At 38.4% G+C, this 24,765-nt stretch overlaps 1 protein-coding gene across 2 annotated transcripts in view; it reads left to right on the forward strand.

Moving 5' to 3' along the window:
• The window catches only part of DPP10 (dipeptidyl peptidase like 10), a 202,751-nt gene that overhangs the window by 127,629 nt on the left and 50,357 nt on the right, over positions 1-24,765 (forward strand). For both annotated transcript variants that reach the window (XM_017740242.1, XM_008638220.2), the window contains exons 5-6: positions 10,159-10,211; positions 10,312-10,393. In XM_017740242.1, coding sequence (XP_017595731.1) covers positions 10,159-10,211; positions 10,312-10,393 — 135 coding nt within the window. The remainder of the gene's footprint in view (positions 1-10,158; positions 10,212-10,311; positions 10,394-24,765) is intronic.

Consider the following 24,765-nt stretch of genomic DNA (forward strand, 5'->3'; position numbering starts at 1 on the left):
TTCCTGCTTTTCCATGTGTCATATCTGCACTAAGCAATTAATGATGATGGTAACCAAGGCAGTGAAAGGCAGGTAGTTCATGCACTCAGGTACTGAACTGTCAGATTCCTTAGAAAACCGTTTTTCATTCATGTTTTCAATCCTCCAAAAGAGAAAGGCTCTAGGTGCCAGTCTACTCTGCCTGAATTCATTCATCAGTTCCCTGAGCCTGTGTGTTCCAGCCACCATGCCCACACACTGCAGGTCTGCTTACTGCTTTCCCTCCCTGCTGCCTGTTCTCCTTTGATCTGATCCTCTCCATTTCCAGCCCTTTAAGGGTCTCAGCTCTGTTTTGTTCTGGATTTGTTCTTTCTTTTTATTGTGTCTCTTTTTTCCCACCCTGATATTTTTAGCTCTGTCTTTTTGTCTTCCTTCTTTCATCTTGCATGCTTGCTGGTTTAGCCATCTGCTTCCCTCAGCCCAGTTTTCTTTTCCATTTTCCCTTTGCATTTCTTCAGACCCACAGGCCATTTATCTCATTGCTTCTCCTTTCTCCAGCTCCACAGGGTCTTTTAATCTCCTCATGCAATTTGTAAGCAAACAGCAGAAGAGCATCCGGTATCTGCTGCCTAACTGCTGCCTGAGTGAGTCAGATTGTCTGGAGAAGAAAAAGAGATATTGAGACTGTAGTCTTTACTTCAAAATTGACTCATCACATGCTTTGATTTCCTTTTGTATCATCATTTTAGGGCACCTTCAATTCTGTTTAGTTTTGTGCTCAGAACATGGACATTTAATTTATATGGAATGTTAATTTAGGAAATATTTTCTCAGTAGCTTTTTTAACCATGGGGGTTTTTTTTTTGCATTGTATTTCACATTAATCAGTTTATGCATACTTTTGTAAATATCACAACATGTAGAAGTGTGTCTCTTCAAAACAAGGTGGTGTTTCTTCTGCATTTGGCAATTTTCTCTTTAGCGATCTGTTTGAGTGAATACAGTATGTGACTCACTATGGAAAAACTGAAAATGAAACCAGGTCTTAATTCTTTCTTCCGCAGTATCTCAAAGAGCAATTAAACCATCTCAGAACACTCTGAGGAGACTTGATGCAGCTTTGCCTTTAAGAATTAGTGTTTTAAAACATACTTTGTTTTCAGTTAAAAGTTTGATGAGTATGTGTGGAGGTACTCAATCCAAATTCCCTGTAGAGGATGCCTTTTGTATGGGATATGGGTAATCCATAGGACCCTGTAAAGACATCAGACTGTCTAAAGTGTCAGGCATATTAAAGTACGTAAATGCATATTTTTCTAAGACAGATTTGGATTCTCAGCTGCACTGACCAGAGGCAAGCACCCTCACCAGTCTCATATTTCCATGGAGATAGAGTTCTGCTTGTGCTGTCAGAATTTATATCTTTTGTTTCTCTTTACACTTGTCCAGATGAAAATACACATGCACACCATGAAGCTGCCTGCAAATCGGTTCAGGAGAACAGAAGTTTCTGTAAATCCCCAAATACTCATAAAGTCCAAATTTTGATCACGCTGAATATGAGTGTGAGCATATGCTTGAAAAGGATGTGCACCTACCTGTGTATCAGTACAAAAAAAATGCACATATTATGCTTGAGGCTTGAGATTGACCAGCTTCACTGTCATGTAACAATGATTTCAGGGAAGTCATTCCTGTTTTTTTAATGCTGCAGGTGTATAAGCCAGAAAAAAAACACATAAATTTTTGTCGTAAGTCATCTCATACAAGACTCAAGAAACATATTTTATGTGATAGTGTAACTAATAGAATTTCAAATGACAGTGATATGTGAGGCTTTCAGAAGTGGCAGCGCAGTGCATTCTTTCTTGAATAATTCACTCATCTGAAGTTATTAGATATTCAAAACTGATTGAGTTGCATATCCAAATGATGGTCTATCAGCTGTTGATGTAGGAGAAGAAAAAGAAGTTTCTGCATTTACTCTGAACTGTGGTTTGTATCATGTTACTCTTTGTTATATGAACTGAGTTTAATTGGTTGTGATTTAATTTACATTCTGCAGTGGATGTCTTTTTCTTGAGATAATTAATCTTATTGAAAAATTATGTGTGAACAGTTGAGGCTCTAACAGATTTTCTAGAGGTGCTTTTTTGTTTAGGCTTCCTTGACAGCCTTTTTTCTTACAGATAAATTACGTGTCTCGAAATGTCTCGCCTTTATATTTATTTTGGTTTGGCAGCATAGAGTTGTTATGGCTGGCAATATTTCATACCCCAAAGTATTAATGCTAACCATAAATTACTACCAATGATATGCAGTGGTTCTTATCAATCATGAGAAATAATCAATGCTGATTGAAACAAATAAATATGATGCTTTTCAAAGTTATAGCCTTGTCATATAACTTCAGTGCTCAAATGCATCAAGCTCTATCTTAAATTAGCTCTGCAATTATATAGAGTTTTCAGAAACAAGATATTTCACCAAAAGGGTCAAAATTGTGCAAGACTATATAGAGATTTAGACATTAATATTGGCAGAATTTACCTCTATTTTATATTTTTTTGCTTCCAGAATTGGGTAGAAATAATAGGATTTACAGATGGGTGGCAGTTCATCATCTCAGTATTACAGACCCTTCAGTTGACTGTTTCTAAGAGTTTACTCTAAAACCAGATGAAGAAAACATATCATACTATTTAAAATGAGAAATCCCATAAACTTTGTTTCGGATGTAGTAGGTCAGACAAAATAATCATGTCAGTTCTTTCTGGCTGCATGAACCATGAGTTAATGTATCATTATCTGCAGTTTAAAATTAATGTAAACTGAAAAGATTTACTGGATTTCACCATTTGTGCAGTTAAATTCTGTGCCTGTCTCTACCCCCAGATGTAATCAATATGAAATCAGTCATTAACTCATGTGGCTTAACTTACTGACTCTAACACCAGGAAAAGACCAGTAAAATACTACAGCTCCAAGAGCAAAAGGTGCCACTTCACTGGTGCATGGTGTGAAGCATTTCTGGTGTGTATCCCAGAGTGAGCTGAGCTTTGGTATCAGTGCATAGTCTAAGGTCTCACTGTGTTTGTTGCCAAGGCATGAAATCAGCAGAATTCCAATCTTTAATCAATATTATTCTCATGAATATGCAGAGACTGTCACTTATTGGTATAGTATGTGGTTGTTCAAAGTCTCCACTGATAGCACAGGTGTTATCCAGCGGTTTCATGTCCCTCTGTGGCTCAGAATTCAATGCTGCAGAGCTCTCTATTCACTTTTTACACACCCAAGGAACCAGTTACATGAAACCCAACTGTGGCCATGCCATATTTAGCTGTTTAATCCCATTTAGCAGCAGTTCCTATGCTGGAGAGCACATGGAGTCAGACTGGGAAGGCAAAGGGGGAACATTTGAGGTGAATGATAATGGAGTTTTAGAGAGAGTTGGGTTTCACCATAATGTTGTGATACCATTATTAATTTATTTAGCACATAAATTGCAAAATGGATGGAAGTTTCATCCAGCAGCTGTGCTTTGCCTTTGGCAGTAGTCATGCTGCTCCTAATTTAATCTTATTAACTCCCTCACAGCTTTTACTAACGGGGTGCTGAACATCTTGCAATACAAAGATAAGAAAGGAATAGATCTTTTTTATTGTTTTGTGATCAGCACATTAGATACTGATTCCATTCTCTTTGCACTGCAGTCCCAGCAAGGTCACGTGTCTTAAAACTCATAAAAAGGAAATGAGGAATAGGAGTTGGTTGTGTGAATGTTAATCTGGTTCTTTTGGAGAGCAAGAAGTTGCTGCTTGGAATCCTGATAGCATAAAGCAAAGACTGGCCCCCTCCTACTGTAACTCATTTGCTTTCAGCAGACTTCCCACAAAGGGGGAAGTTCAGACACAAATAATCTGGTGTTCTCCAAACGTGTAGCAGAATAAGGAGTTTGTATATGACATTAAAGACCTGCTCAAAGCCTTTTCTCATTTTCATTGCTGGAAATCAGAATTAAACCAGTATTGCCTGAGCAAAATTGATAGTAAAATATCAGTAACTAGAGGAGAAATAATTTCAATAATTATTTGCATAATCTTTATAACTAGTACACATAGACTTTGTATAATTTGTATAGGCTGTGGTTTTTTGTATGGGGAGTGAACTTGAATATACATTAGCATACAAAAACTATATAGTAGAGTTGTTTCTTCTGGCCACAAGCACACTGTATTTATATCAGTAATCCCTTCAAAAGATCTCCATAACCCTCCTGTGCTTCATGATGTCCCCTCATATTCTCTCCACTCTGCATCTGGTTCTTGCTCATTATTTGTAGCTCATGGCATGTTCTGCAGGTTCCAGTTTTGTTCCAAGGTACTTTTATCCTAAAGGCAAAATAGGAATCAATATATGTTTGCATTTCTTTTTCTAAATTGTATTTTTGAGCCTTTAGTGGAGGTTTCTTAAAATTTTTGATTTTTGAGTGAGGCTCTGTGTGTCATTTTGTGTGGGTACTTCATTGCATGAACGGCAGATGAATGATTGGTTACTTTTTGCTCGGCCTTCTAATCACTTTACCACAGCAAAAGCTTTTGGTTCAGTTTTCAGCGTAAGTAGATTTCTCAGTAATTCTTCAAATGCTTAATTCAACTGTAGAAAAGAGGATAAAGGCAGAATCCTACTCATGTTGCTGTTTTTCACACTCTGCATGACAGCCAGTAGCTCCTGTGGCTGGGACACACAGAGGCAGTTTGGAAACGTGCCAGACCATTTTACTAATGTATTATGAAAGGTTTCAGAAGTGAGCAGGGGCCACGGATGAATGCAGAAGTGAGTGTCCTTGGCAAGATGTATTCCTGTTTACTTCCCTGCTTCACTGTGTCCTGTCCCCTGATTTCTGGGTTCACGTGCATTTTGTGATATGTATTGTAATGGAGGTTATTAATTAGGAAGGATCACTTTTAGTTTTAGGTAGTCCTTTCTTCTTCAGGGGGGCATAGGAATGCTTCTTTTTCCCTAACATTGTTGTTATAGATGTGGTGGCCTGAAGAGATAACTGAGACAAGATTTGTGGGAAGAGGTAATATCTTTTATTAGGCCAACTGATGTAGCTGAAAAAAACAGAAAAGCTTTCAGGCACAGAAAACCTTTTCCAGGTCAGATTCTCTCATAGCTTTGAACTGCCTAATAATTGACTTGTGCCTGTGAAGCAATAAAAGCAGTTTTTTGATCTTTCTCTTTTTATGAGTAATACTGTTTGGGAGGCATCCATATGTTGCAGGAGTTAAAACCTTACACAGCTAAGGTTGATAATTCTGCTTTCAATTCTGATTAAATTCTTTAGCTCATAGAGCAAGAGTATAATAATTTTTCATTCAGACTAGTAGTCTCTTAAAATACTAGATTTTGTTTTTCATGGAATCAGAAGTGTAAATTAACCCATAAAAGATCTGATACGTCACTGATGAATCAGAGAGGTCTGCATGGTTTTGAACCTTATCTAAGAAACTGCCTCTCTTTCCAAATCAGGGTATGTGTTTGGAGATAAGTGGGATGAGAATAATGGCAAACACTGCAATTTCAGTTATTTAATGAGTCTCTGCTGCTTTTTTTTTTTTAACTAATGGGAAGGGCATGGCTTTTAAATAGTATCTTTTTTATTTTCTATGTACAATACAAATAGATGAATATCTATGTTGTGTGCAAGATGTGGACCCCATTTGGCTGTTAATCTTCGGAATAATTGAGAGTGTTACTGCGGGTGCTGAAGTTATCAATGTATTTCATATACTCTCACCTTTTATTGTTCTTGCTCAGACTGAGTGCTTTTATGCCCTGTGAGATGTCTTACTGGACATCTCACAGGGGAATTTACAGAGTGTAGCAGCCCTGGGAACTGCAGAGATGAGTTCAGATTACAGGAATCTGGGTAAAAACAAAAATACGGGACGGTCACTCCCCTACCTCGTAAAAAGCTGTGCTAGCAAGGAGGCATCATTATTGCTCTAAATGAATAACACACAAAAGAATGTAATTGGTTTATAATACAGGAAATGGATAAAGGATGCATCAAGGTGTTTGGCATGCCCAAGCATTTTGAGATTATAGTGCTGTGAGGTTCTAATGTCATCAGCTCTCCTCCATTTCCCTGGAGCTGAGAGCTCTCATCACACTGTAAAAATAGTGCTACTGAGGTTTTCTTGGCAGCTTTTTAGCAAAAACACTGTTCTGCTGAGAAATGTTTTCCAAATTACCCAAGGACAGTGAACTGGATATTTTCTGGAATGTATTGCAGAATTAGTGGAATGTGTTTTGGCTGAGTGCATAAGGCACTGTTTTCCTGCATGTTGTTGGGCTATGCATAGAGTTCCACGGCATTATTTCATTTTCAGAAACTGTAGAAAGAAAAAATAATTCCTTGAAAGGTAGAGAATAAAGGGTACATATAAATCCAGAACTCAGTCATTGAAAGAATCACACCTTCATCTAAATGTGTCATCTAAAAGTTCAGATGATGATTGATAAGTGTGTTTTTTATTGTTGGCTGTTAGCTGAGTAATAGATTGTTATTTCAATACGTTTTGACTGGAGCAATTTGTCTTGAAATACTTTTGTCACCTTTTTCTTTTAGGTCCTTTGTAATGGAGTTTTGTAATTTCATTTTTTTCATACACAAATGCAGCTAACTTTTTCGGTGTTGAGCAGCACCAGATGAAAGCTTGTCATCACTTTCGAAGCTGGTAAAAGAATGAATTCAGAAGAAATATTTAATATGCAGTGGTTGTTACCTACTGCATTCTGTGGCAAAAGAAAAATTAAATCAATTGTATTGAGGGGGTGGTGTACTGTCTGTCTGATCTAAAAAGCCATTTTCACAGTTCTTAACATTGCAGGGAACATTTTCCAGCTTATCCGAATAGAAGCAGGCAAGTTATTTACTTGCCAGAAAGGCCTGAACCCTAGCAATCATACATGCCACTTGAGGAGTTAAGGCTCGTCACAGTGCCCAACTTTAACTTGTATAATTCTTTTAATAAATTATACCATGCCGTTTTCCTCTTTTTGTTTCCCCCAGCTGATATGACAGTGCAGAAATTGCTGTAATACATTTAATATTTTAAAAGGCTTTGCTCTCCTACATTGCTTCACTTCTTAGAGATGTTTTGTGTGTCCATATTCATTAATTGATTCTCTCTGTGCTTAGTAGGAGTATTTTTCACTACAACCTTTCGCCCTTTTCCTGTTTCATGTCTCTTTTTTTAGTCAATTGGAGCAATTCAATGTCCATGTTTAAATATTAGTCTTCATTCAGTCTTTTGATAGCACCTCGGTTAGAAGGCAAGGAGGACAAGAAATGTTTGAAAACATTTTGGAATAGGAATGATAGCACTTTGGGTTTGAATGTTGCACTCAGTAGCCAGCCTTCTTATCTTTTTATTTGCATAAATTACCAGGGTTTTTTCTGATAGCGCACCTCCTACAAAACAGGAGTTGCAGGGTGTAATTCCCCAAGCCTCTTCCACAGAGGACACAACTGGTGGCCATGTGGGAGGTTTGATCCTGGTGTTTTGAGGGTTGCTGGTACTCCTTGCTGTGGTGCCAGATGTTGTATGATGATGGATGAGGCGTGTGATGAGGAAGAGGCGTGTCCCAGCCACTGACGGCTCTGTGCAAGAAGAAGCCAATCAGGTTAAGCTTTTGTACAAAACTACAAGAGCTTCATAAGAACTCTGGCACTCTGTAAGTGCCAGACTAGAAAAAGAAAGATTTTCCACATCCTTTTTTATTGATTTCATTTCAGTAGTGATTGTGTTTCAGTGTGTGGCTCTCGCAAGCAAGATGACTTAGGAAACGTCGTACTTGTAATTTATACATGGTGCTCCTGTTAAGAACTAAAACTCACATGAGTAATTTGAGAAAAATGTCAGCATCCTGTCTGAAAGTGACTTCACTGTAGAGTTGGTCTCCAGTGGAAGTGGAGCTCCTTCAACTTGGAACACAGATATTAATGTTTCTGCATAAATGTTTAGACAGAAATGTTACACAAAGCGTGAGGAATGTTTCCACATGACATATGAAGTGTTGTTCTTGTTGTTACAGCATATTTTCTGTTTGAGCTGTCAGAATGACATTAGTTTAGCATTTCGTCTTGAAATATATTGTCTAATAATTTACTTTTTAAATATTTCTATTCTAAATATTTATCAGCCCTGCACACATTATCTTTGATACAATTTTCCCTTTTCCTGCAAGGGCAAGAGACCCATTTCTCTTCTTTGTAACTGGCCTTTAAAAGCTGCTGGCAAGTGCCCCTCTAGGTAACCTCTGGCAGTGCACATCCTGTGCAGAAACCACCATGATTTAACCATTTGTCTCTGTTTCAGTCACACTTCTCAGAAGAGGCTGGTACCTTGCATGATTTTATCTTAAGCTGTAATATAAAGTATAAAATACAAAAAACATTTGGGGCATACTTACTAATATATGTTTGAATCTTACTGAAGCAACAGTTTTGATGTTAAACACAATACACTTGGAAAATGGAAATTATTTTTGTCTCAAAGGGAAATTTTATAGAAGGGGTATCCAGCTGTTGCACAGAGTTACTAATCTTAGAGACCTTTGTGGGATTCTTGCTGCATCAGCCAGCAAGGATTTAGGACATGCTAAATTCTTGGCATGTTTTGGCAGGGAACTAATGATAAAAAGGGAGTCAGTGGAAGGATGTTTCAGATGGCTCTGTTACTGAATGGCCTACAGACAAAATACCAACCTCTGAAACCCTCTCATGTGCCATAGTGACAAATTCCAGTGTCTCTGTCCATGTAGGATCCCCCTTTGCCTGTTCTCTTTGAAGGAGATACTGAAAGGTTCCCCGTGTAGAAACTATAACCTAAAGAGTTCCCAACACATGTATCCATGGCAAGGTTTTGGCTGATCCATGGCAAGGTTTTGGCTTTACAGCTGTGTCTGTCCCCATCTAACTGGGATGAGCCTGTCCAGAGATAAATCCTTCATGTGCCAAGCAGACATGCTGTAACTGTAGACATGAAGCTGCAGTAAGTCTAGTGGATGTCATCTAATGTTTCTTTCTAACAGAAGTTTACATTAAAAAGCAGAGTTTTGCTTAGTTCAGTAATAATTAGTTGCAAATATATTTTATATTCCAAGACCATGAAGTAATTTCAAATTATATTAAAACTAACACTATGGAATTATGCTACTTTCATGATGCAGGACATAGAGGCAAAAAATGAGCTAGGTAAAAACCAATCACTCAAGCCTGGAAGAGAGCAAAATGTGTATTATTCACTATCTGTGTAAAGACTAATGTTTGACCAGAGAGAATGTGTAATAGTTTGCTTTGGTTTGAGCTCTTTGGTGTGGTGGTCCATCAGATGACACATTGTAATTGCTTTTCTGTTCCATTTGGAGAATCCTACAGGTTTTGAATCCAGAAGTCACTGCTAACTTGCTGTTGAATGAGAAAGGTTTACTGAAAAATAGTTCTTTGTTTTACGCAAAATGACAAAAAACCTTCAACAAACTTTTCCTGAAAAACAAAGGAAGTCAACCAAAATTAGACCAAAACATATTTAATGAAAGCCACAGCGAACAGAGCCCCACTATGTACAGAGATTTTCTGTTCTGTGAGCCATACCCAGGAGGTCCTTCAGGCTGTCCACAGCAGGTGGTGACAGCAATACCATATGACCCTCTATTGGTCTGCATTTCAAGTAGAATAACTGTGATGCCTGTGCAATCATTTTGACACAGCTTGATGAAGAAATACAGAAAAAAAGTGGTTCTTTTTTCCTAATGTATGTTCTTGGTGGGTTTTTTCGTTTTGGGGGAGGGGTGTGTTTTTTGGTTTTGGTTTTTTTAACAGATTTTACAGATTTTTATGATTGGGACATTTTCTGTGCAGTTGTTGTACTGATAAAGTGTCTGGTTAAATTAACAGATGAATATGTGTGACCTTCCTACAGCTTTCAAAACCTGGTTCAGGTCTGTTGGTTATAATTAATTCAGTAAAACATTCTTTCAGTCATAAAGGTACTGATGTTTACAGGGATTGAAAGACTGTGACTGCCCTCATGGTAGTCTGTATTTAATCCTGTATTTTCTCTTGTAATTCTTTACTTTCTCTCTTTTTCTTTTTTTTAACAGGTTTTTCATTATTCTTACACAGCTTCATATGTGATTTATAACATACACACAAGGTAGGTCACATTGTTTTTTCCATACCATGTCATTGTCAGTGGCTCTATGCATGAGGTGATGCCAATGTGTTCAAGTAAAAAATGTTTCCCTTTTTTCAAGGGAAGTTTGGGAGTTAAACCCTCCAGAAGTAGAGGATTCAGTTTTACAGTATGCAGCCTGGGGCGTTCATGGACAGCAGCTGGTAAGCACAGTCATTAAAAATGTATGGACTCCAGATTGAGGTAAAAACAAAACTGAAAGCCTTAAGATAAATTGCATTATATATTTCTGCACTATGCTAGTATGGTCCTATTACAGCTTTTAGGAGAGCTCTATTTATTTGTTTATTTTTTATTAAAAATATGTCTTTCCAGTCTGACCCCCCATAAGCAAATTGTACAATTGCTGAAAGAATCACATCTTCGTCTAAATATGCACTCAGGTGATTTTCAGGGTAACCATATTTATGGCTACTGCTATGTGGGAAGGAAAATTAAAGGTGAAGAGAAGTTTTCTTTCAAGTGCAATATCAATGAAAACTGGGCAAAAGCTTAGCATCCAAATGTGATGTGATGGATTCATGAAAAGTGATGTTTTCATTTCAGTATGAAAATTACTGCCAAGGTCAGCTGTGCTGCATTGAATTCATAATAATAAAACAAGAGATGCTATGTTTCATGTATCCTTTTTTTTTTCCAGAAGTTTTACCATTTTTAATGAACATAAATCATCCATGATCATCGTGACCAACATCAATATGAGAAGAAAATAATTGTGGTTTTAGAACAGCAATGGTTTTAAGCTGACCTGTATTGGTAGTTGAAGGCAAGAGACTGATTAAGTCTTCAGTTCTGCATAAGAAATTCAGATAATCCTTGTTACAGTGTTCTAATAAGCTCATTAATGCCCCCAGGCATGATCCCAGGGCCTCCTTGCACATCCAGCTTGGTCATGCAGAGAGGCTGTAAGCCGAATGTCTAAAGAATACACCCTGTTGCTTTATATCATTCATCAAGATGATTGGAAAGTAAAAAATGTTTCTGGTTGGAATGTATTGCATTAAGGAGGTGGAGGCAGGTGAGAAAAAGTAATTGGAACATGCTTGGTATGTTTTAATAATTAACCACATTAATTTATTAATAATGAGAGAGAACATGGTGACAGGACTAATGGTAATAAATACATAGGTTATTTACCAGGCAGCATTAGGGAATGTGGCAAACCATATAGGTGATAGCAGAAAGGAGAAGCATTTGCAAAAGTGAACAGATTTAAGGAGTATTTTAATTAAATTGCAGTACGTAAGATTTGTCTGTGCTGTACCTCTGATCAGAAATCTAAAGTAGAACTAAAATTAAGTGCAGTGATTACTGAGAAAATATCTTTTCCTTTTCCTTAGATGTCTCATAAGAACAGGGTCAGACTTGCCGATCGTAAACCTCAGAAGAATAAATCAGAATAATGCTATCTTTGTGTGTTTTGCTTAAAATGTCATTCTGTAAATATGTATGGATACTTTCGGATACAGGCACAGGTGGACTCCTATTACATCTCAGACCTGCAAAAAAAAGTGCAATGATTTTAGGTACAACCTTAATCATCCAAATTTGAAAACATTGGCATAATTCATACTTGAGTGAGGATAACATTACTCATCTTCGTTAATGCCCCCTAGTAAAGTTAATGTCATGCTTTAAAAATATCTGCTCTGCTCTGGGTTTTATGGTGCCATATGGTCTGCAGAATTAGGAAATAATAACTTTGAACACAAAATCTTCTGTGCACTCTGAATGACACTGAGTGTTGCCACAGAGATGTACACCTGCAGGAACAGCCTACTGAAGGTGACTTTAGGAATTGCCAATTAGAAGCATGTCCTCTTGAATCCATTCATGTGGTGAAAGGAGGTTTCCAAAGTGACAGAAGTGCCTTGCTGCATTGCCCTCCCACTTCAGCAGCAAGCCAAAAATGTAGAAGGAGCATGAATGAATAAAGACTGTTGTGAATAATGGGTTTTGCTGCTGTCCAAAGGAACATCTGCCTCCAGCAGAAGCAGGACGGAGAGTTCATTCCAGCAGAACAGGTTAGGCAGAGGAAAGATGTGTGCCTGAGGCATTGCCACAATGGTTCTGTTACAAAATTTGTCATTAGAACAAACACTATATTAGTGGTTTTGAGTAAAATAGTACAGGAAGCAACCAGCAATGAAACAGGGCACAGAGGAAGGTGAAAGAGAGAGACCAAATGGTGAAAATCTGTCAGTAGCTATCGATGGTATGTACCTGGGTGCAAACAAAGCTGCAGTCTCATGGATCTGTGCTGCCATACACACTGTGAGTGGTTTACCTTCTTGAACAAAACTTACATGTCTTTTCCATGGAATAAGGAAATAGTGATAATTCATGAGTAAAACAAGCAGTGAAATACTTACTCTAAATAAAATAATCATGGTGTATTAACCTGGGTGATCCCTAAGAGCCATTCATTACAACTGTTTTTACAAGTGGAGTACAGTTGGAGAATAAATTCATTTTATATACAAAAATTTAATGTAGAAAGAGCCATGACATGTGCTATGTGCCATCACAGAGACAGAGTGTATGTAGTTCTCTAACGTGAAGGGGAATAGCACCTTCCCATCTGTGGTGCAGAAATGAATAGCAATATTATAGCCAGGACTGGTCAGCAAAATTAGCACAAAATGTGAAACATGAGGCCATACTGAGCCCAAGATCCCAGCTTTACACTATAAGTATTTGGAAAGTCCTGGATTAAATCCAAAATATGGGGGGATGACACATGGACTTGGATCAACTATTCTCAATAGTTAGGCTATAGTGTATAAAATAAGATGTTTCCAGTCCATGGTTCTACAGAAGATCTCAGTAACAGTGCAGCCTACATAGTTATCTTAAATTCTTCCAATGAGGAGGAATTGGCAAGGTGTTCAAACAGATAATATACGGATATGAGGGGAAAAAAACAGGAAGGAAAATATGTATGAAGCCATGAACTGCTTATTGCACAGAGGAGGGATATGGCTGCAGTGAAATCTAGTATATGCAATACTTTGCCTCCTTGTGGAAAGCATGTATCAGTCTCAGTTTATTGTTCAGAATAATTTCTGGGGCTGTCTAATGGGCCAGTATGCCCCATGTGGCTAGTGAAGAACAGAGGTAGGTTCATCTCAGATGCCAGGTGGCTGAGCCACAGTACCATTGTTTTCAAGCTACCACAGTGGTTGCAAGTTATTTCAGTTTCTTGCTATTTACCTAGAGTAGATGGTTTTGTAATGATTAAAAGGAAAGCTCCAAGAAACATCTGCTGTTTGAGTCATGACATTTTGGTGGTGAAATTGAAAATGTTTGCCATTGGGGTGAAGAAACTTTTATCTAATGAATTAATGTATCTTAAGGTCACGTAGTTCTTAAAACAAGAACTGCTTTCAAGGACACACTTTAAAATGCTGCCTTTTAACTGTGTTAGAAATGTGCCAGATCTAAAATACCATTTCTGGGTCATAGTGTGTTAGGGAGCTGTTTATGTATTTGCCAAATGTTACTCATGTTTGATTAAAATTGTGCAAGTCATTAGTTGATTATCTCTTTACCTCGCCTCCATAGAAACCATCACTGCAGCATTAAGTAATTCCAGGAAAGACAAACCAGCCCAACTAGAGATCTAATTTGTTTCATCAACATTTTTCTGCCTCCAGTTTATTGATTAGAGACCTCACTACTTGTGGCTGAGAAAGAGATATCCCATACCTGGTGGGAAGGCTTTACTGAGAAGAAGAATGGTTTGGGGTTTCTAAAGGGCCTCTGTTGTTGAAATACCCAGTTTTTTATCCAGTGCTCTGCCTTCTTGAGCCTTATCTTCTCCAGTAGTTTGTAGCAAAGGTTTTCATGTGTTTGTGCTGGACCTGGCTTGTATCTGACACAGGAGAGACAACTCTGGATCTGCCTATGGGGATGTATTGCAGTAGGAGCCTGGATATAAAACTTCAGGCTGGAGATGTCTCCAGTGTTTGCAGTGTTGTATTTAAGCTGTCATGTTCTTCTGCAGTGCTCCTTGTGATACAAATAGTTCTTCTGATCAGTTGTTGGGTGGGCTACTTCAAGTGGCTCCCAGTGGAGCATGGTTAGAAGTTGTTCAGTTTGACATGGCTTTTTCTTAAAAATTACACTTTTTTTTATTCCCTGCCTTGGTGGTTGTATATGTTGATTATTTTGTATAAAATACTTTCTTTCACGTTATTCTATGAACATATATCCATGCAAGTCACTTTGCCTTTGTATTTATAATAGATATTTTATGTTATTTATTGCAGTAAGCTCGCTTTCCTTTTGAATATATTAAGTGGTTCTGAAGGGAGTTTGAGTTACATACTTTGATGTATCAGCATAAATAATGATCTGTTGATTTACAGATTAATATCTGTGCATAAATTAATATATATTTTAACCAAAGAGAAATCAAGAAAATAGTAAAACTATCCAGAATACCAAAGAAAATTATTTTTTAGAGGCTTTGTCAAAAATTGATGCTACCAACAAAATATAAGCACTATCAAATGGTAGGACTGAAGATGAGCTTTTACTATGCTTTATTGTAATTTAGGTCATCATTGAGTAGAATCACCTATTAGGCTGTATACACAAAGAAAAATTTGGTGACTGTAGCTGAATTGTGGATTCAGGATGTTCCAATCAATTTTTAGAAAGTACTTCAAATATTAGAAATCTAGAAGTTGCCCTCATCTTCCAAAAAACCAACAAAAAAATAAAGGTTACTCACAAATAATAGATCTTAGAAGCTGAAACTTTTAAATAGAGAATGAAAAAGATCCAGTGAAAGAGGACCTCATTTTGTATTAAAACTACCTTAAAACCAGCATACAAACAAACCCAGAAATAAACCAGAGCAAAATCTGCTTTAATTGCTGTTAATAAATATACCATTTCAAGAACTCTCTGCCCTTTTGCTTTGTGATCAGTTATCTTACCTTTACCCTTTTGTCATGTTTGGGGGTTCAATTTCCCTTCACCCCCCCATCAATACCTATTGCCCCACAAAAATGCAAATAATCTCTCAGACTATTGAATTGGTGGATTAAAATGACATTACCTTACAATTGCCTTTCGTCAAAATTTTAGCCTTTTTTTTCAATGGCTTTCAAAGACTGTTTTAGGTAAGACAAATACTGCAGTAGCAAAGTTCTTTGATGTTGTATTATTTTCCAAGTACCCGGATAAGCACTGGACTAATTTAGTAAATGAGGAATTAGCAGGATTGTTCTAGGACAGGTACCTAGCTGAACACATGCTTTAACAGCCATTAGTTGCTGAAAGCTCCATTTACTGTTTGGTCTATCAAGGTAATGTACAACTGCTATAAAAAATGGTAATTTATCTTTCTGTAAAATATTTGCCGTGTGTTTTCTTTTTGCATAATTAGTGCTGTGGGTACTTGGCACCCCCTCCTGGCAAGAACACTTGCATATGCAAATGAAGTACATTAATTAATGCTAATTAAGTCCTAAATAAATATATTTCCTCTGCTGTTTTTATCTGCAAAGTCTTCTGCTCTTTTGACTTACTGTATTTTAGATGAGTAACTTAAAATCACATATGGAAATGTCAAGGCTTTATTTCATCTTTCCTTTTAATGACTATGCTAATGAGGCAAATGGCAGTGAAACTGAGAGGAAAATGTCTGCTTGAATTTATTCTGAAAACTAGAAATAAACAAGAACCCTTCAATGTGACATTAACTTCATGTATGATACCTCATTTAAAATGTATGAGGGGTTCAATTACCAAACTTTGGTAGTTCAAAGCACGTTTGGAGGTCCTTTGTCCTACTGAGGATGTTTCTCTGAAGGAGGGGAGCTGTGGTTGAGCATTGCCCACCCACCTGAATTTACAGAAGAATTAGTTACCTAAAAGACTTTGTTAAACTGTCTTCCTCCAAAGCTGCTGCTACATGTGGGATTTTTCTCTTGGATTTTTCAAACTATCATCGTAAAATCTAAATGTTTTTTTCCTTTTCATTTAAATTATTTGATTCAAACCATTCTTCAAAGAAAAGAAAATATTATGAGTTTCTCTGAAGGTATTCTACTGAACTAGTTTACATTTTCCATTATCAATTTCTGGGTGCTCACTCCACTTAAATATGGATAGGAGGAGCATTTAATGCATGTTCTCTGGTTCCAAAAGTGATGCTCCACCTGAAAGCTTTGTTTCCCATCTCAGAAAAGAGGAATGGAGAATGCAGCCAGAAAACGCAGGCAGTTTGGCAAAACAGGAAAAATTAAGAGTTTTACTTATGAAGACTGGATATATTCAATAAAAATTTTGTGAGCTCTGGAGACCACTACAGCATTATAAATGGAACATTTTAAATGGAGCAAGGCTAAGTTGAGCAAAGAAGTTTCGTCATCAATTTGGTTAGTGAAATACAACAAACATATTCTGGTATCAAAGGTAACTTAAAATTATGAGTATTAAGGATTAGGTATTGCTGGCCCTTTGTGAGAATAGCCACTTGGCTGTATCTGAAAGAGGTGAAGAAATAATGAGAAAATCATATGTTTTATAGGAGTGTTATTCCTCTAGTACTGTTTTTCATGTGGAACAGTAAAAGGCCCAGCAGCTTTACAGTGAATAAATCAAGAGGGGAGATAAAATATGTTTCTTCTCCCAGATTTTTATTCTGTTATCACTGATCTAGCATGCAGCTAATAGTTGAGTCAGTATGGAAGCCCTACACACAAGCAATGCATTTTTTTCATCCAGAAGCAAATATATTGGAAATTTGATATATCATTGTGCTAAAACTCAAATTATTTCTTCACATGGTTACTGTTCTGGGGGTGTGTGTGTGTGTGTATATACATATATATATATATATATATATATTCACACAGTGCCACAAAGACACAGGCAAAGAAGCACAGCCACACACGTTTGATAGGAGCAGTCATCAGGACTTTCCATGCAGCAGGCTGCAGGGAGCAATGAAAACAGCAATATGCACCTCTCATCATGTTGTTCAACATGTTCATGTGTAACAAAGCATATCTGAATATTCGCACTTCCGTCTGTTAGCTAATATTAACTGCAAGTCCAATGGCTCATAAAATAGGACTGCTGTGCTTCTTGGGTGAAAAATGTGTGGCTTTCTGTAATGCAGAAACATGAAAATTGTATTTCAGAAGTCTAAAGTTCTTCGGAAATATCCACCCATAAAAACTGTGAAGCAGAGGTGAGGATCTAATAGAATCCTTAGCTAAACTGGATTTGGAAAAGAGTGGGTTTTATTATGGACTGTATTTCTATATAACTCCAAAATCCTGCCCAAAACCACTGCATGCTTACCTGTGTCCATGGACCATATAATTATGTAGTCACTTTGTTGATTAAAAAAAAAGGCTATGATACACCACAGGATGGGGTAGAAAATTTGTCATATCTATCTTTTAGTAATGTAATGTAAATGGCACTTTTAATTGTCAGATAACAAAAAAAAGGTTAAAAAACCCAAGAAAGCAACTATACTCTATTCTCCTTAACACCTTGGAAAAGGAAGAGGAAAATTCACTATGGTAAGGCACCAAAATGTCAAAACAGAAGAGTTTGAAGATTTCTAATGCCTTTCTGGTTCAGGTTCTTTGGAGAGGTTGTTCTATCAATTGTAAACACAAATTTTATTTACCTTTTGTAAAGTGTTTGGCAGAGGACTTGTAAAAGACTTTGGAGTCTCTTTGATTGTACCAGTGCCTACAGAGTTCTGCTAGGAACAGGCTAAAGGGACAAAACCAGCTTGACACAAACCCCCCTGAACTCATGCTCTGTGGGAGGGTTCCTTCACCTTTTCTATGTAAATGTTCTGTTTGCTGTATGTTAAAATTGATTTTCTTGTTTGGCGCATAACGTGCATCACAAATAGAGGCAGGTTTCTGTCAGTGGAAGTGATAGTGACTGTCCTCTTGTCAAGGTTTAACAACTCTGGCCATGCTCAGCTCTCCTGGCTTTCTCTATTTTAGCCAAGTCCCTCTTGAAGAAGAGACATTAAATTCCATCATCATCAACCCATAAATGTCCTTGTATGTTTCTTTTTTCCCTGCAGTGGGGTTATGACAACCCCACTGTGTTTGTGCTGAAGGATCAGAGCTGATTAAACTTTTTCTGCACTGTGTTTTCTGCACTGTGTTACAGACTTAGGCTTTCATGTTCACTCAGCCTGGGCCAGACAGTGAAATGCAAAGAACTGTGGATGTGTAGTTGTGGAAGTGTATCTCCACTGGCAGCTCCAAGGCCTGCAGAATAAGGATTAAAAAGTCAGGTGTACTGTTGATATCTAAGAGAAAACAAAGCACTGATTTCCTTCACCATTTATGGCAGGTGACAGTGCATTTACAGAAATAAAAGGGAAAATGTTTGTGTGGAAGGAAAGCAAATAGTTACTTTTAAGTGTTGTTTGCCAGACTCTGAACTGTCCCAAACAGATGGGCCGTTATAAGAGCTAGTCAAAAATTCCTCTTTGTCTCATTCCTAATGAGGTATTTTAAGACCAACTCTGTTTCTTGCATTGAATGTGCTGTGTGGAGTCTGTACAGGTGGATGTCATCCACTAAAATTTTGGCCCATCGTAAAGACAGCTGGCAGCTTGAACCCTGTGTGCAGTGGGGAGACGAAGGCACGTGCCCATACAGCAAGATGGGCTGGGTCAGCAATAGCAGCTGAAAGGACAAAGCTTTGTGTTCAGCTCTGCTTGGGTTTCTCATGTAGGAGATACTCAGAGGCACCCTGGTCTATTGTATTGCATACAAATGACAGGGATTTGTCACCTCGGGGATTGCCCACCATCCTAAGAATAGTAGACAATGTAAATATGACTTTACAGCTCAGAATTTTCAATTCTGTATCTTTTTACTTTTGTCCTTGCTTGTTAGAATGCTACTTTCTTGCATCTTGTCAAAGAAAACAGAAGATTTCTCCTCTGATACCAAGCTCTTACAGGTTCCTTAGATATTTTTCTGTCTCCCAACATTGCTTTTTTTTTTCTTCTGGAGTAACTAGGTTGAAAATGTTTCACTTTAGCTTGTTATGGATTGATCAGTCTGGGCATAATTGAATGCTTGATATCAATGTGAGATGAGCCTGAAATACCAGAGATCATTTTAAAAGATTCTATGGTAAGGACAGATTATGATTTTATTATAAGCTCCATGCTGGCTCATTAGTCAGAAGCGATCAGCAAGTGTGAGGAAGGAGGAGTGTGAGTTCCTGAGCATGCACTGTTTTTGGGTAAGTCTGTTCTTCACATCACTTAGATGAAGATCAAAGGGCTGAGCAGCCCAGTCCTCAGTGGCATTTTGCACAGTGCTGCAGCCAGCAAAGCTCTGCAGGCAGCTCCATGGGAGGAAGCAGCAGATCCAGACCACAAGCTTGGGGGCAAGGCAGGCTTACTGTGATCTGTGCAGCGGATTTATGAGACTGCTTTTTGCTTAGGTCGTAGTCCAGATATTATACGTGATTTTATTTATATAGCATATTACACTATGTTTGCTCTCATGGGTGAGCTGTCATGGGATGAGGCAGGGTGTGAATTTAGTGAGCATCATGATCCAATATCATTGGAAAGGCAACATAATTAATGTGTGTTGAAACAAAAGAGGGCAACGCTTCCCTGCATTTATTGGAAATCAAGGACATAAACATCAGAGTTACCATGGATTTGCTCATAGTCTGAGTTCGTGGCCTGGTTTATGTCATGACATTAGTAACTAATCTTGTAGCTACATTATGAGTGCATCCTCGCTATTGTTTACAGTAGATTTATAAACTATCTAAATAGCAATTAAATATAATAGCCTTGTAGATTGTTTGCAGTTGTTCAGAAACGATTGTGCTAACACATTACTGTGGTGCAGTGGCATTAATCTACACAGAAGAAAAATGGTGCTTCAGTGTTCTGTTCTTCCTGCTATGTCTGGCAGCTTGATGAACTGCAAAAATTAACATATAGTATCTGACACCAACAAAAAGGCAGTGTATGACATTGGGATGTCTGTGCTTTGAGGTCTCCATGTCTCCTACTGATCAACAGCTACTTCCTCTCTGCCTTAATTACAATATAATCAAAACATTTGAGAGCTTCCTCTGAAAGAATTGCTGTGTAGGTCAATCACAACCTTTAGAAAATTGGTACCTTTGAGAGTGAATATAGTTATTATTGCCCACAATTATAATCATTTTGTTACTATCTATTATATGGTTTCCGCCTCACTTGCAATGTGTCTGATGATTTTTGGAACATGGATCATGTAAGGGTGGATTTTTGTCCACTGCCATGCATTGCTTAGGTAGCTCATGGTGCCTGTGGTGCCCAGTGCCTGCATAATTTAGTGCTCTGTGGTGCAAGAGCAGGAGCAAGTCAGAGCTGAATGGCTCTGAAAATTTTGTACCAGTATAGATTGACCTGCAAAAGAAAAGAGAAAAAAACATCTGCAGAGAAGAGATCAGAGCCATTATGCACTCCTGGAGACTTGCAAAGCAGCTGTATTGCAAACTAGATCAGACATTTCAGCCTGCAATCCTATCTGTGAGAGCTCACAATCTAAATAGACTACAGATATAATGTAGGGGAAAGGAATATGAAATAAAGCTGCTTTGCAATACAAACCTATAAAACTTTCCTTGAAATTGTCATCCTGTAACATATGTGATCTGGATAGAAAATTTGTCAGACGTGAGAAAAAAAAGGCTTTTGGAAGAAGTCTGCCTAATTGTAACTCAGTCACTAATGAATATTATAACCTTTTAAAATTCACACCTATAAAAGCTCTATAAGCCACTTTTCTGTGGTTTATATTATCTGAAATATCGTAATTCTCTTTAGTTTTGGAGATGGCTGTGGGACCTGTAAGAAGGACATTAGCAGAATAATCAATCCCACCAGTGAAATGCATTATGAGTGTTTTGGGTGGTAGTTTGCCACCTTGCATTTCACTTGCCTCTCAGTGTGTGTGTCCTCTTCACTACCATGGAGCTTCTTCCACAGCTGATTACTGCAGGCAAGAATGGCAGACACTAACCCTTGATTTTGCTCCTTTACCAACAAAGTGCAAAGTACCTCCTAGACATGTGGTTTGTCAGTGTGATTTTGTGCACAATGTGTGTACAGTTCACCAGTGTGGGGCGGTAAATGAACCCCTAATTTGGAAATGCTCCAGAGCATTGGTGGTGTGCCTGTTGTCCTTACCATGGTCTGAGTGACCCCTGTGCCAGCAGAGTTATGTTGAAGATGGGTGTTGAATCTCCAGCTGTAGATAAAAATGAGCCAAATGGCATTATGCCACCAGGTCAGCACAGAGCACAGGAAAAGCCACCTCTTTCCTGCTGCCAGATAGAGCCCTGAAAGATTTCTGTGGCTCTCTCCAGCATGTGCTCTGTGGCTCCTGGCAAGAAAGGAGCTTTGATAAAGGCTGGGAGGTTTGGATTGCCATCATGGAATTTCTAGCTTGGTACAGCTGTTCCTGTATAACACTGTGTCCAGTCCTTTTGGATGATGTTTTCTTCCCCAAAGAAGCATTTACCGTTTCTGTGAAAGGAAAAAAAGAAAATAGCAGTTACACTGTTGTTGCATTGGCACACGAAGCACATAATCTTAACTACACCTTGTTCTTCAGTGGCAATCTGGTTCAAGTAAATAAGATTTTGGCAAGGAAAAAAGGGCAGGAAGGAGTACTCCTCTTCTGTAACAGTAGGTATAATAATGGTCTGACAATCTCAGTTTAAGTCTGGGAGTCCCAGGGGTATAGTAAGTAAAATCACAGATGACAAGAAAATGTTTGCTCAGTTTGGACTTGGAGAGCAGATATTACAGTGACTAAAAATAACATAATCAGTGGTTCTCAGAAAAAATTTGTCTATCAGACTGTTGGAGGATGCCAAATAGTGGTAGAGAAAATGCCAGGCCAGGTATTCATTGGAAAGCTATTGCATTGATAGATACTGTGGGAGATTTGCAGTATTTTTTAAATTGGCGAAAACTATTTGTAAATTTCTGAAGTGGAGCTATTTCTATAATTTTTCAGATCTGTGAACCAGAAACTAGTAACAAATACTTTAAATATATAAAGGAAAACCAAACTTGTTACCTTAACAGCAGCTGTTGAAAACTGGCAACCAAATTGCTTTGATGTGGATGCAGGGCTTTGATTTTAGTTTCGTCCTGCAATCCAAAGTTAGTTCTAACATTACTTACAAGTCAAAGGAAGTGCATGGACATCTGCATTTTTCCATAATTATGGTGAAAGCAACAGTAGGAATTGAAAGCACATTTTTTGAATAAAAATTACTTAAAAATAATTCCAAAATTAATTATTTCATTTAATATGCCACTTATTTATTTTTCCTATATAAAATCCTTGCTTGTGCTGGACTTCCCATATGTTAAAGAACAAAAGGGCATCAACTCTTTGGATATATGCAATATATATGTGTACATACACATTACCAGGCAGTATAAACTTGGCACTGTACCTGAAACTGGAGAAGTCATGGTTTAATCTCTGAAGAGCAAAGTACAATATTTGCAGGGCAACAGAGAAAATATTCTTTATTTGACTTTGTTCTGCTCATGAATAGCTGATACTATTTGTATTAATGATTGTTAGTGAGAAAACATATTTCATCTGGAAATCTTAGTGAATGATCTGACTGGGGGCAGCTGGATTTGGCCCTGGCTAATGTATGGTGAGACAGGAGACAGAACAAATGGTAAGAGGCAAGCCCAGATGGAAAAGCATCTTGAAGCTTTTGAAGAATTAATTATCCAACTAATTGGCTGGCAGTCCCACAAGAAGGGATGGAATTTTGCTGAATGCTTTGCAAGTCTGGTGGAGCCTGTGCTGAGGTGCAGCCATCAGCCATGGGGGGCCAGGCTGTCTGTGTGGGTGCTCAGGGTTTCTGCATCAGTAAATTCTTACCCCTCTGCAGAGAGGCAGAAGCACAGTTGAGTGCTCTGTTACATGGAATGCTGGGCTCTGAGCACACCTGTGCTGGCCCAGAGAGGGGTGACCTGTTTGTCCTTGCCAAGGCCACAGAGGAGGGAGCCAGGGCTGGGCTGCCTGAGGAGGCCCTACGTCGATGTCTTTAGCGCTGTCATTAGCAGCCGCAGCAGTTCTGCAGCAGAAGCATTTCCTGAACGCCTGAAGTCTCCTTCTGGGCGTAATCAGAAATTCCTTAGTCTTGTCATAGCTCATATTTTCAATGTGAAAGGTAAGGAAGGCTGTCATGTTCTGTGGGGTATCAAGTGGGAGCGCTGAAGTTGTTCCAGATTGGAGTAGTTATTTATATATTTGTTGGTCTGAGATTCTGTGGAAGAATCTGATGATTTTCTTGGATAACAGGTAGAACCTGTAGAGAAAGAGACCAGTGCTTGTTGTATGGATCTTTTTCTTCCTAACCAAAGATGCATAGATACAGGTGACTTCTTTGTTTCCTTTCCAGCTGCATCTGCTCTGTAGCTTTAGAATTTGGTTGGCACTTCCCTTGAACAAGGTGTTCATCCTGATGAATCCATGTAATGGCAAACACAGCCTGTAGCCACACTCCACAATTTCTTTCCTTCCTTCTTGTTCAAGTCCCCAACCACTCTTTGGGTGAAGAACCTTCTTCTAATACCCAGCCTAAACCTCCCCTGACACAACTTCAGGGCATTCCCTCGGCTCATGTCACTGGTCACTGCACAGAACAGATCAGTGTCTGCCCCTCCTCTTCCCCTCTCACAAGGAAGTTGCCGCTGCAGTGAGGTCTCCCCTCAGTCTCCTCTTCTCCAGGCTGCACAGACCCCTTCTGCTTTTCCTCCACCTAAAATACCTGGGCTTTGGAGTTGACCTCCAGCAGCTCTGGGCAAGCTGCTGCTGCTGCCCAGCTGGAGGACAAAAGGCTCGTGCTGTCCCTGAAATGCTGCCCTGCAATCAGAGGAGGGATTTAGTGTGGATGTGCCATGCAGGAGGCTTCAGGGGAGCAGCAAAAGGGAAAAAGTGGAGCATTTTCCTGTAATTTAGCGGCTTTTCTCTGCCTGTAGTGTTTGAAATGATTAAAGACACATGGGGGGCCTCTCCAGCTACTGGCACTGGGTTTGCTGTTCAGCTGGGGGAGTGGATGTCTCTGTTTTCACAGCTGTCTGCCATCTGGAACTAACTGCTCGGACTGGGTGCTCTGCTCCAGACCTCAGCCTGAAAGAAAATCCTGTAATTGCGAAACATGTTGCAAACAGTAAATAAGTGTTTTGGAAGGAATTAATTTAGAAGAAGGTTTATGAAAAAATGGTTTAGAGGCTGCCAGATGTGGAAAATGAGAAGGATTAGTGCTGAGGTAGAACATTAGAGCAAGCTGGGCCTCAGATTCATCACAGTCAGTTGAAATAAATCTGATCATTTTCAAGAATTAATATGTCACTAATCCAAAACATTCTTGCAGGTGTTTTTCATTAATAGGAAAATATTTAATAAAATAATTACTGAAATTCGGTGGGGTTTTTCTCCATTTGGTTTAA

This window comes from Corvus brachyrhynchos, unplaced genomic scaffold (genome assembly GCF_000691975.1).
Source record: "Corvus brachyrhynchos isolate BGI_N302 unplaced genomic scaffold, ASM69197v1 scaffold126, whole genome shotgun sequence".
Classification (NCBI taxonomy): Eukaryota; Metazoa; Chordata; class Aves; order Passeriformes; family Corvidae; genus Corvus; species Corvus brachyrhynchos.